This window comes from Camelina sativa, chromosome 1 (genome assembly GCF_000633955.1).
Source record: "Camelina sativa cultivar DH55 chromosome 1, Cs, whole genome shotgun sequence".
NCBI lineage: Eukaryota > Viridiplantae > Streptophyta > Magnoliopsida > Brassicales > Brassicaceae > Camelina > Camelina sativa.
In genome coordinates this window covers 2,389,753-2,404,413 of record NC_025685.1, presented here as the reverse complement: position 1 = coordinate 2,404,413, position 14,661 = coordinate 2,389,753, and the positions used below count along the sequence as shown (strand labels likewise).

Below are 14,661 nucleotides of genomic sequence, written 5' to 3'. Positions count from 1 at the left end.
GTATTAACTAAGAATGTAGATATCTATTGAAATGTAAGAATCCTCTCACTTTCAATGAAAAACTCTTAACATGTACCTAAATCTGATTAGATTAAGTCTCGTTGTTGGCATATATATAATAAGTACGAATTTTGAATTAAAACCAACTGAATGAAATAAACATTTATTTTATTTACACTAGATATTTGTTTGAAAAGGGAAAAAGTTCACATGACCCATTGACCCATACGTTCCAAACTTTATCAAGGACGGATCGAACTTGTTTTTCGAAGTTTTGAGAAAGAAAAGAACTGACGAGTTTAATCACGAAAAAAAAAAAGAAAAAAAAAACTGACGTAAACATTTCGTTACCAAACGTAAAGTGGTGGTAGTCTAATTAGCATTTAGTAAAATCAACAAGTGGTTCTCCTTAAAACTACTTACTTTTTAGATGAGATAACGGATCAGAAAATTCTTGGTAGGATCAGTATATAAATTTTCAATGTTGGACTGAATTTGAATTAAGTTCCAAATCAAAGATATTGCTGAGGAAAGAGTTGTTCAGATTTTGGGACCACTCTCGGTCTTGAGATGGCTTTTAGGCGTCGGCTGCTTGCTTGCTGGCCACACCGCCTATGAATGATCTTTTCATTTTTCTCAGCCGCCGCCATCTCTTTAAGTCTACCCTCACATTCACTATTTAAGCACGTGCCTTTTTATCTTCTCTGTCACGTGCCAATCCCATTAGATGTGCGGGCATATATTATATCTTCTATGTTATATATGCAAAGCTTGGAGGAGGCTCTACTCGATGAGAAAAAACGAGGAAATTAAGCAGTATTATTGCTTAAATGATCAAGTTGGGGTATACTGAAAGAAAACGACTTCCGCTACAGTTTTCTTGAAGGCTTTGCAATTATGTATGGACTGCGAAAAGAAAAATAAAAGACAAATAAAGCTTCGTATCCAATAAAAAAAAACATGAATACATATATTTACTGCAATAATAGATACCCAAGCTTAAAGCCATATATGTGTAACAAAATCCATAATTATTTTTATAACTATACACAACTAAAAGTCTAAAACTAATTAGGTATCATGCGTGGCTTATAACTGATAGCTAACTAGCTAGCTTTTTTTTTTTTTTTTTATAATATGCTCCAATAACATTCCAACATTTTCTCTTCGAAAAGTAATCTTCTCATTTTTTATTGATTCAGGCTCTAAAACTACACCATGCCACTCATATTGGGATCCTGGTGTTATTTTTTCTAAACTGTATGAGTTTTTTTAACAGAACTGAGTGAGAACAGAGAATGAGAGGTTGTACATAGAAAACATAGTGTTTCTGACGTGGTGCCGAGTAACGACACGGTTTTGTCTAGATAATGGTGTAACGATCCGTACAATAATGCGTTATCAATAATTAACTAAGGTTTTTGGACATATTAAGTGGTGGGTTATCATCACTTAACATATATTTTATCGAACAATTAACTTTCCAATGAATAAACCCCTTAATGGCCACCTTAAACTCAAAGCCCAGATTAGAACCAACCAGATTTTGCCACGTGACTTCGAATATGACAATCATTTTTTATATGTCTTCTTTTGAACCCAAAGAAAGGCTTTCACACTCACACACACACTAGTTCATTTTATTTTCCATATACATGCTCTATAGACATAGTTCCTAAAAAGTGATATCACTTGGATTATCCGTTTTCTATAGTACCAAAGTCATTATGATATATCTTTTAAAAATATTTTATGATGTCTTTATTTTGTTTGTTTGTGTCATATCTTGGGTTAAATATTAAACATGGTGGAACCAATTATGAGCTTCGTCGTTAGAATATTAATAATTAAACGAATAACGTTAAATATTATGCTTCCATTGAGGAAAATACTCAATCTATAGTGTGAAAACAGGATCAATTATTTATGTTTATTGTATACTAGCTCCCACCGACGAATGAGTTATATTTTCTTATAATTAAATCTAGATTATTTTCATATGAATTATCCACAAAATATCATTACAATCCCAAAGAAACGAAACAAAACCAAAACCAATCAAATTTAGCGCTTTGTTAAAACGCCATGATATATATGATCAAGCTTGGAATAAAAAAGCTGATCTCATATATCCTAATATAATACTATCGTGAACACATTCTTTGTCTTTTAATTATTCCCTTACAACAAATTCCTTTCACACGTATACTTAAGTGTATAATTAATTAACTTAAAACGATTTCTAATCGTTTCTTCTATATTCATCAGAAGCTACCATTATTGTTGAGCTGTTGTTGCTGCTGCTGCTGTAGGAACCAGAAGTCTTCATCACTTTCTCCAATGTTCCATAAACTGTCTGAAGAGGAAGCAGCACCATTAATGTTTTCAAACCAGTTGAGGTTGCTTTGCTCTTGCATAGCCGTTAGATCTTCGTCCAATAATCCACTGTAATCGAAATAATTCTCCGGTAATAACTGTGGACCCACCATATTCTGATCCGGATAATAACTATTCCCCATTTGACCCGAGTAGTATTCCGGGTTCGGGTTTGAAGCGCTGTAGTACTCCGTCAAGTCTGACACCGGAGACACTGCCACGCTGGAATTTTCTGGCGTGATGTAATCGTTGTTGCTCATTACACCAAACTGTTGTCCCATGTTGTTGTTGTAGTCATAATTCATGAATTGATTGTTAGAGGTTGTCATGCAAGATGACGTGCCGGCTGATCCCGTGGTGTTGGTGGTTGTGGTGGTGGTGGCTGCTGCGGAGGCTGAGGCGGATTGGATCCTCTCGACTAGCCGAGGCATCCATAAGTACTTCATTGTGTCTTTGAATTGTTGGCTGTTCACATCACATTTCAACTGCTTTGCATGTTTTTGCACCCGTGTTCTCCAGTAGTTTTTGATCTCGTTGTCCGTTCTCCCCGGTAAATATTGTGCGATTTTTGACCATCTATCCATCAATATAACAAAGAATAAATTAACGCTTATAAACAAATCATGGTGATAATCAAATTCTTATTTTCTTGTCGTCAATGACATTATTATTGATTTGTATATCTCAGTATCATATATGTATGTGGTGTCTTTTATCCATCAACATCGACATGATTTGATATTTTCCCCTATACCCTATTAATCTATTATAGTTCTGATGCAAAATTATATGTAAAAAAAAAAAAAAAAAAAACAGATTCAATCCATTTAAATAAAATTCATCGACTAGTATAAAGAAAATATTATTTGGAAAAGATGATATATTAATAGAGGATATATATTCTTATTTATTATTTTGTGAAACATACCTATTGCCCCAACGGGAATGAAGTTCGAGGATCAAGAGTTGTTCTTCGAGTGTAATGTTTCCACGGCGGACATCAGGGCGGAGATAGTTTAACCACCGCAGTCTACAGCTTTTACCGGTGCGTTGGAGTCCTGTTTCATTTGTAAAAGTACATATGATGATTAATTTACAGGTCGGTCATGTCTACGTATAGTATGATGATTTTATACGGAAGAAACTCATTATAATAATTGTTTCATTTTCGGTAAAGTTATATCTATAAATTCCCCCGCAACGAATGAACCGTATATATTATGATGCAAATTGTCCTAAAGGGTCTTTTTCTTCAGCAAGCTTTCTCCCATTGAGTTAGTGCTCTTCCCTTATAGATGATCATTAATTCGCATTAGTTCTTCTTTTATTTTCACCCATTGAATAACCAAATTTGGATATTTTATTCAAATTTGAGATGGTTAATAATTGAATCCATTACTAAAATATCTCTCACTCAAAATCATGGATACTTTATTTATTCGTATGAAATTATTTTTAGAAATACGAAGAAGACGAGAAAGAGAAAACATGAGAGGTTTGCACTTTTTGATTCATACCTATGAAGGGTCTTTTCATCTATGCATATAAAGAAAGAAACCATTTTCGGATTATTATTTTTTCTAAAAACTATCTTTAAAAATAGTAAAGGTTGGGCGATTTAAAAGAAAAAAAAACACAATCACACATGGTGATTGAAACATGAAAAGGATTGAACAAAAAGCAATAAATCTATTATATTATGCGACTTGTTCTTTGTCTCTTTATGCTTAAAAAGATGCTCATGGAAGTGGAACATACATATATACAACTATATCTGTATATGAAAATAATATATCATACCTGCGCAACGAGAAAGAGAGTTCCATCGACCTTCTCCATTAGTAGCAATGTAATTCATGAGCTTAAAATCTTCTTCAGCGGTCCAGGGACCTCTCTTGAGGTCCATTTCGTCTTCCATGTTGTTGTTGTTCTTTGAGCTTCTTCCTTTGTCATCCATAGATACACACAGAAGAGACCCACAAAAGAGATTATTCAGCAAAGAGATTGAGACTTTCTACTTTTTTTTCTTTGTGGTTTTGCGAAGAGAGAGAGGTAGAGAGAGAATTTTTTTTTTTGGTGTTATGTGTAGATAGAGAAAGGATGAGTTTTGAATGCACAAGAAAAAGAGAAGTTGTGGGTTTTTATAGAAGAAAAAAAAGATGATAATTTTCAATTTTTCTTTTCATTTTTAAAATTATTTGGAACATGTGCGAAGAAGGGAATAGACAGCCGTAATATAGGAACTATATGTTTATTGATTTAATTATTTATAACTTTGTACTCCTTAATTCTGTTTCTAAGCTTCTTTTTCCTTAAGATTTTATTTCTTTAACTTTTAAAATTCGTGAAGGATAATCGAATGCGGGTAGTCCACTTGGCTGAAAATTATTCTCTTTAATTATCGGAGGTAAGTCTTTGTATTCAAAGTTTATCATGTCCTTAAAACCCATAATGATTTTTTTAACCATTGAACCACTATGAATTATATCTCTTTAATTGAATATATCTCTTTAAAAAAATACATTGAGTCCATTCTTTTTCTTTTTTAACTAAACATAAAAATAAATTTTATTTTTATTTGCATGCATGTTTACGACTAAGCCAACAATAAGGCTAAATTTTTTTACAGTTATTTCAGTTTTGTTTATAACAAAGCAAATAAAGATGTTATTTTATTCTGTCATGTTGATAGAATAAAACTCAATAAAAACCTTAATCTAAGATCAACATACCCGTAAAGGCCAAAAGAGTTTTTAATTTCCTCTTGTTACTTGGTTTGGTGAAAAATTACCCTATCGTCTTTAGTTAATACCCTCTATATCAAAATAAAAGAGGTACTACTAGTTAAACGTATATCAAATAAGAGACATTGCAAAATTAATCTAAAATCTATATATCATAATTAATAGTCTAAACAGTATTAAAAACGGATGAAGTGTTAATACTACTAGAAGTCTATAAGTAGAAAAAGAGGCCGTCCAGATAAAATATCAGTTTAAAGGAATAATTAGCAAAGAGTTATTTATCACTTAGCACTTAAAATTAAGCACTGAGTTTTAAAAGTTGACCCGCTGACTTTCCACTCCGTGCGTAAAAATAACTCTGTTTCCGTTTTCTAATTTCTATTGAATTTTTTGGTGTCAAATAATCAATATGTTTATTTCCTTTTATGGATTTCTAATTTATTCAAACAAGTTGCAAAAAAATATATGTATATATTCCCCCTTTTCCTTTGTTAAGTTTCTCCACTTCCCCCTTATTTCTTCCAGTTCTTATTTGACCATAAAAAGTCCGAATTCATTTTACACAAGAACCACGCACTCTACAGCCCCGAAATTTATATAATTGTTTTCAAAATAGTTCAACTGATCCCCATGTAGGTTTAGATTTCATTGTGTTACTACTTACTTGTATATGTCTTTTGAAGATAATTAGAGTTCGAAAGATTATGTATGCGAGGTGAAGAGATTTTCACCAGAGATCTTTTTTCCAGTGAAGGTTCTTAAGGTAACCAATATTTTTTGACACTGAAGTAACGTATTATATATAATTTGATATATCGTGCGTGTATTATATTACTTTGGCTAAGTTGTGTATGTATCAGAAGACAAAAGTGGAAATGTCTACGTATCACACGTCCTTTCGATAATGTCTTTTTTTTTTGGTTAAAATTTTTCTTTTCTTTTCAAAGTTTGTAAATATCAAAAGGACAAGTTGATATGGTTAACTTAGATATAATAGTGAACTTTGGTATAATCTCACTTTAAGTAGTTGAAACTTGAAAGCTCTCAAGCCTTCATCCACGATTCATTTGGATGAGTACTACTCGAATTTCTGACATATATATATGCATTACGTTTACATATATGTACATATACCTCCGCCTGCCCACAGGGTTTAGAATATACCCTAGATAATATCTCTAAGCTAATATCACTGTATCATAGATTATACGCCATGCAATCATGCATCTTTATATGCAATATGCAGCATATTTTGACATGAATGATATGATAAATTTATATTTATAATGGTGTTGTTTTTAGGCGTTGTTTGTCATAGTAATTATTTTTTATTAATTGTTTCGCTTTTTCGTCAAATTGTGATATTAATTATTTATTTGATCGTATCAATGGCTAACGAAACCAATATGTGTGAATAACTCTTTCTATAATATACTGTAGCATGACTTATTCCAACAAACGTGTAACGTAATACACAAATTATGAGATTAATCGACATTATATAAATATAGGACCACTCTCTAATAAACCCCACGCTCAAAGCAACTACACTAATTGCTGTAGTTAATTAAACATCATTTACTACGCTTTTGTGTGCACCATAATGTAAACTTAACCTACTACTAAACGACGCCGAACTAATTAATATATGCATCAACTTGTCAACTAGGTAATATATCAACTGGTTTTGCTTATCAAGCTAAATGTTGAAAAAGACATAACAAGCGGTTTATATATCAGATCCTGCTTACTATGGATTTGAAATGTACGGTGATATATACTGAAACCCACTTAAACTGTAAGTTATGGTGTTTGATAACTATTTTATTATTTCATAGAGGTGTAAATCTTTGAAACCCTGTGTATCTTTCGATTAAGACGTATAAAGTCATTCAGATGCACAAAAAACTTGAATTGTACAATCTTCTTTTAAGCCACAGACCACTGTAATCTGATATATATGTACAAAAACTACTATGTCACAAACCTTGAAAGTTAGTTTGCATTTTGGTATGAGATTTCCCGGCTATATACTTGGTATCCAAATCTTTCCAAGTTTCTTCAATTTACTGGTCACTCAGTCATAATATAGTTTGTAATGGTTCTATAGTTTGAAATTACCCTTTTTCAGAGGCAACTCTATTCGAACTCTAATCGATCCAGCTAAATCGAGTTTATGTAGTTTGGATTGGCGGCTCAACTGTAATCTAATATTTTCTGGTCGCTTAGATAATGTATTTGTAAATTCTGATTCTCCATTACCCCAAAATACAAATAAGAATACATATATATATATGCTCATTATGCGCATACGACTTTTAACTTGACAAAAAAAAAGATAAATTTTTGGTGGCACAGACATCACGTGTTCCACTATAAAGTAAAATATGTAAAAACAATTTGTTTTAGCTCCACACATGTCTTTCTTTTAGGAACCACATCTTATATTAAAAATTCGTCTACAAAACCAAATAATTAGTTTTTCCCTAATTGAATTATACTATGGACAACTATAGTTTTTTTGTAATAAAGAAAATAAAAAACTTTTAAAATTTCAGTTAGAATAATTTTTGCAAGTATCAAATGTTTGGAATATATATATATATATATATATGAATCTAGAAATTATATATAAGGCCAAATTATAAGATGAGAGCATATATGTAAATACATATATCCTATCATCTGTCGCTTGCTGTATTAATTAATTAAATTTCATCGCTCTTGAGTAATACAACAATTTTAGCAGCTATATATATATAACCTATAAAAAAAGTTATTCCAGAGACAAATGATTAAAGATCCGTCCATAGTATTTTACTGTATTTGATTTTTCGTTTGATATTAATATGCTTAAAAATAGCTTCTTTCTTGATGAAGTATGATAATCAATGGTTGGTTGTGAACGCAATTGTAAAATGTTTTGGACTCGATCGATATGTATATGGTAGTAGTTACATACAAATAATGACTGTATCATTCTTTACATAACTGATATGTAACATGTTTAGACCGGTCCTAATATTTCTTAAAAATTAAAACCCTATGTGAATATCAACAAGAAAAGCAAATTCAACGTGAAAACTCCCATCGATCTATATACTATTACGTTAATAATTCAGTAGCATAGACAGAACTCTAGACGGATTTGGAAAAGTTATCGGTCCCCATTTTGGGGTAAGTCGAAACGGGAAACTGTAAAGAACTTTTAGAAAGTCCAAATAATACTATTTTTATAAAGAAAGAATAGTAGCCAATACATTGAGCATACATATCTGACACGTCGCCACTTACATACATCTGATATTAATCTTTTTCTTCCAAAACTTGTAAGTTTTGAACTCTTATTATGATTGGTTGGTCGATATCATAATCTGATTAATGAAATATAATTTTTTTAAAAGAGGTAACAAAGTGTACTTGGTTTTCATAAGTTATGTGATTAGGCCAAATTGTGAAACAATAAACAATGTGCCAAAGAATATTTGTGGGCATCATTAGTAGGCACAAATCCAAAGGAACCAGCTAGAACCACACACCCACACGCTCGCATACATCCATGTATTCATGTATACAGGTATTTGTCTTATATATAAATATTAAGCTTTTTATTTTAATAAATTTTGGCCGCAATAAACAAGTTATATGGTCAACAATGTCGCAAACAAGTCCAAGAAATTGAATCTTAGTAAGGAAATGCTTTTTCTTTTCCCTATACAACAAAGATTTAAGTATTTGAACAAAACCGAAGTAGTGTGAACAGATAAAACTGCAAATTTTGAAAAAGAGTGAGAGGCTAATTTTTTTTTTTTTAATCTAGAAAGTGATGTAATTCATATTTGATGGCATCAGAATTTAGAAAACTCAAATCTATACTACTAAAAATAACAGTAACGAATGTTAAAAAAAAAAAAAAAAATGTTCAGCGCGCGAAATGATTTGCATTCCAATATATCGTTTCCGGTTATCTGTAACAAAACTTAAACATGTCTTGGCAGCTAAGATTTATTATTTTTTATAACATCAGCAGAGCTAATCATAGTCTCAAAACAGTTTTTCAAGATTTTTTTTATTACAATCTCTAACAGTATGATGACACGTACAAAACATCTTTAACAAAAAAAATAAAGACACGTACAAAACATTCAAATAAACTAGCGTTACCCCCCCCCCCCCCCCCCCCCNCCCTAAAGTCATATTTTTGTCGTCCGATGAAATTATCTGATTACACTTTTTTAACGTGTATTTAACTCTTTCGTTTTAGCGTAGAGGTCAGATTAACAAATTTTATCAAATATCTTAATCACGAGTTAAATAATGTAATAAAACCACGTACGTAGTAATGTAATCAGAAGAGCACGAATCTCGCATTCTTAATTGATGAAGTTAATAACTTAGTGTATATAACTTAATGTCTTAGTTTACACAAAAGTCCAAAACACACGGACCAACAGGCCATCAAAGTTTTTACTAAATCTTAATAAAATAGATTTATTGGTCACTCCACAATTCCAAATCTTGAATATTCTCTTACGTGTGTTGGTTAATACGAGGGCATCTGTTTTCAGGACCACTTTCGCATATAATTAACACACATCACACCACAACTTTTTTTAATCTTATTTAAAGTAACATACAAAGAGAATGAAGATGGGTTATAAGATAAGATTAATCTGAAAATGATTACACCTAAAATTGCATATGAAATTGACGACAACGATCGATGGTGAGATTGTTCCAGAAATATGTATAGAGATACATATTAAAATATCATGAAGTGTACGTCGTTAGTTTGTTTTTGCTTTTGCATCTAAAAGAGTTTACGTCCTACTCCGACCTAAGCTCGGCTAATCCAAACGGCGGGTTACTAGAGAAACTAGTATTGTAGCTGCCCGCGCGCTTTGGTTCCGAATTAAGTGTGGAAATTAATATATATTCTCATCATTTTTTTTAGCAACTATATTCTCTTAATAGGTATCATGTATTGTTTGTTAATCTGGTGTTTATAGAATACGTGCAGATTTTTCTATAAATTTAGATATTTATATTGGTAATAGAATATTTTTTTCTTTTTCTTTATAATAGTAATAGTTATGATTATTAGCTGAGATATATGAAAGTTATATTTGAAAAAGACAGGCGAATGTAGTTTGAAGTCTAGATTCAATGGCCCTTTACACATACAAAGTCCTCCCTGAACAATGACAGCCCTTTTGAGTTTCCATCATTTTTTATTTTTATTTTGTATATTTTTAAAGACATTTTTCTTTTAAATAAAATGAACTTCGAAGTTGTGACTTAACATTCAGAACGCTTATGCTTGGTATTAACTATTAGCCATTGTTATACCATTGAATATGAGAGTGAATATCATCAAACCCTTTGTGCGTTTGTTTGCTTTTAGAGGTGTGTTCTTCCCTTTCTGTGAGATTTTTGTAACCCTAGATGAGTTTTATTTTTGGCGAGAAAATAAAATAAAATTTAAACGCATGTTTGTATGTTCGTATTATATATTTGTAATTTGTTTATATTTTTCCATTGAATTATATCTATACCTATATGGTTCATCATTAATATTTTTTTTAGTTTTTTCTCACTCGCGTAAATACTAAAATTGCCTTTCTCATATGTCACACACTGTATACTTTTTTTGGTCGACATGTTTCTTCGTACATTTTTTCCAAGATGACTCATAAAGTGTACTATAGCTACATAGTAGATTAGCAATTTGACATTCTTTATGTGCACCATAACAAAAGAATGTGTACAGTAGAGCACCACAATGTATTATTTACTGTAAGATACGTACGATAGTTAAATTACATAGGTTTGTTACTGACGCAAGTGGTCATAGACTCATAGTTGTTCATACATGACTTCTTTCCATTGCAAGATATTTGATACTTGTTGCCTTAATTGATCTTTTAATTAACCTATATAACTCTATTTCTACTTGAATTGTTTCTGTATCATGATTCATGAGTGTACATCACGTACGTGGACTGCTCGTGTATCATGTGTAAAACAAAGATTCGAACTTCAGATACTATGAGGTTGAAGGAACTACATCTCCTAGAAACCAGTTTAATTAGCTAGTTTCCTGTGGATGATAATTTGAAAAAGAAAGAAAAGGAGATAAAATTTTCCCGCTAGTCACGCTTCTGATCATCGGGGTATGACTCAATTGGATTAAGGGCCGCAAAATTAGAAGTTTAATTAATGAAACTATATATATATTTTTTGGAATAAACAATTTTGTGTTGAAAATATGGTAGGATGTAGGGGAAGTAAAATTCCATTATTAATTGATTTGAAGTGGACTAACTAAACGACTCATATTGACAATTATATTACTTATTTTGAACAACTACGTACTTTTCATTTTTTAACATTTCATTATTGTTATTTAAAATACACCACCATCTACGGTTTCACATTTTCGATAGATTTTCTAGTTCGGGAGCTCGACATTTAATTCCACTTCAATGTATGGCTGTAAGAAGCCCGTAGAGTACCAGTTTCCAATCTTTTAATAGTTTTGGGGTTGACAAAAAAGAAAAGAAAAAGAGAGTTTTAAGGATTAAAGGTTTATATACCGGCGAAATGAAATCAAATTAAACCAATAATTCGATCAAAACGTTTATATTATACGCTTAAATGAATTAATAGTGATAGTGGTGTCGTGTTATACGTGAAAATAGAAAACAAAAAAAATTGTCTGTATCATCAGTCTAAATTTACAAAAGAGCTTCACAATAATTATAGGAACGTTGACTGTTAATGAATAATTATATGAGGGTGAAAATTTTGTATTTGTAGTAATCTACATAGTCAATCGGTTAGAAGCTTCTAATCCTAATTAATTTAAGTTTACTTTCATATATTTAATTATGTGAATTTATATATATTGACGCACGTTTAGTAAAATTTAACGAGAAGATGAAATGTTAATGTAGATGTGAAAGCAATTATCCGAAGTTATATAAATAATGAAAGAAAACAAAGCTAATAGGGAACATAAAGTAATATTTAGGATTTTAAGTAGCTTCAAAATTAGTATTATAAGCAATTTGGTTTCCTCCGAAGTGGAGAACACAAGTGCTTGTTGATTATTAGTATTACTTTTCTCTCGTCTTTTCTCTCTATGCTTCGCAAAAGAAACATGTTGTTTGTTTAAAGACAAACATTTCTGTCGTTAAACCCAATTTTGTTTTCATTTAGAATGCTATAATACTTTTGTTTTTTTTTCTTTCTCACATATATTTTTCCCCAATTCAAAAAGCTATATCTTAGTTAATTAAACATTATATAGAAAAAAAACCTATATGTGCAAGATGGCTTTTAAAACAATGATGATGATCAATACCATATGTGATTTGTTTTCTCTAGAGGATGTACTCTATAATAATTAATAAACCATCAAGTAGCAAATAACAATTAGCATTTTCCATTCGTGTTTGACCAAATTGCGGTATATGGTATAACTACTTTGAATTTTAGGATCAGAAAAATCCTTAAGTAAAGAAATTAATAAGAAGTAGTAAAATACCAAATAATTTCCTTGTTAAGCACCCAAATGTATATTGCTGAACTTCCCATACTCTTATTAGTTACTACACATATATAAGAGAGCTAGCTAATAAACAATATACACACATGTGGGACATAACCGAGGCTCGACAGTATTCATCTCGGATTGAACCTAATAGGAATATTATTTTTATGTCTAATATCAATATCGGATCTTAGAAATAGTTTGATAAATTTTGACCTGTGTAACCTGATTTGATATGTATTGAATATTAATCAGTTTGACGTACGTGTCCCCGGTCAAATTAGTCAAAGAGCTATACGAGTTAAAATCACAACCCACTCGTGCGTTTTGTAGTCTCTTCAGTTCTGTCTTCTCTTTCTTTGTTGACAAGTCAACAACGGAAGCGTTAATCCAAAGCCCTTAAAAATGAACGTACTTTACATTATTTAATTGTCACAAGTAAGTGGTTAGTCCAGCTAAATCCCTTTTAATCCTGTTTCACGATGATTATAATAAGGTATGGTTGAATAGAAGTTTTCTACAAGTTTCTAGGTCTTCGTTACATGTTTATTAATTTACTATTGTTTGGTTCGAAGTCAAATATTTCATTTCATTGTTTAACATAAAATGTACGATTTCCATCAAGTAGTTATAGAGCCAACAAGTTATTTGTCAAACAAGAGTTTTAGCGTAGAAATATAAAAAAACTTCAGTCAGAACCCACTTTTATTTTTAAAATACGGATCATGAAAGATATTTGAAATGAGATGGTAACATTTCGTAGTCAAAGTCGAAAGCAAATTTACTTAAATGAGTAACTTGTCCTAAGCAAATAAGTCTTATAGATGAGTTCATTAATCGTTAAAAATAGAAAACTATAAATATCAAACTAGTGTAGTTTAGCGGGGTTATTTTTAAGTTCGATTTTTTTTGTAGAACATTCTTCGCTAATGTGGACTTCAGATGATGTATTAATTTGAATTTCGTCCAACAAAACCTCGTACCGAGGGAACAATAAAAAACGGTAGAAAATGGAGTGAACAAGTCAAAGATAAACAAGCATGCAGAAGCAGAAGTAACAAATTAACAAAATATGAATAAAATAGATTAAGGTCAATGATATATTAAAACATCGTCGTTTCAAACAATTGAGATTCGGGGAAGTCGGTAAGATATTGAAGTCAAACACAAACTCTTTTGTTGTGTTGTTCCAAAAGAAACAAAACATTTGTTTGAAACTTCAAATTGGGACTCCTCTCCAGTCTACATCTTAGGCATGCTTATGAGTTTGGCCCAAGACTTTGTTGCCCTAGCTACAAAAACTGTGAATTACATGGGATAAAGAACTAATTATATTTTCCTTTATTTCGGAAGTAATACTTTATTACAACATGTAATTTACAAATTTTGATTTACATTAAATCAAAAAACCAAAAAATCAAGTCTAAACACTAAACTATAAAAACTTGTTGTATGGCTTATTATTATAATCAGACTTAGTATTAAATCTTAATTATAAGAAAATGGTCCTATATAATATCGATTAAGTGTACCCTTAAACTCCCTACTCTCTAAAACCTTTCCTCCAAACTGCTAAACCCAAAAAGCTTTGTACGACTCTATACTTGCGTTTAAATTTGAGAAAACCCTTTTCATCATTAGAAAAAGAAGAAAAAAAAATTAGTGAAAGAGGGATTGGAATATATTGGGCCTTTAGGGCCTTATATCAAAAGAACGGGTCGGGAGCCTTTTGGATATCTACTTACTTCTTTTCAAAAAGAGACAAAGAAACCGTGTAGTTTTTTATGAGAAAGGACGACGACACATTATTATATATATCTATCGAACGACATGTTGTTTTGGATCTCAGCCTTTTAGCCATCCATGTATATATGTCCCATGTGGACTTGTGGATAGGGTAGAGATCCTTTCTAAAAAAGTCTTTGATATTTATATCTGTTTGATTCACATCCTTTTCTCAATCAATAACTATTGTTTTTTTTTCTT

The 14,661-nt window shown here is 31.1% G+C and overlaps 1 protein-coding gene across 1 annotated transcript; it reads right to left on the bottom strand.

The window, feature by feature from the left end:
- LOC104724247 (transcription factor MYB108-like) lies at positions 1,986-4,473 on the bottom strand. The gene is made up of 3 exons (XM_010442740.1): positions 4,177-4,473; positions 3,305-3,434; positions 1,986-2,952 (listed from the first exon to the last, which is right to left on the bottom strand). Exons 1-3 carry the CDS (start codon positions 4,331-4,333, stop codon positions 2,265-2,267), a joined length of 975 nt encoding a protein of 324 aa, XP_010441042.1. The 5' UTR covers positions 4,334-4,473; the 3' UTR covers positions 1,986-2,264.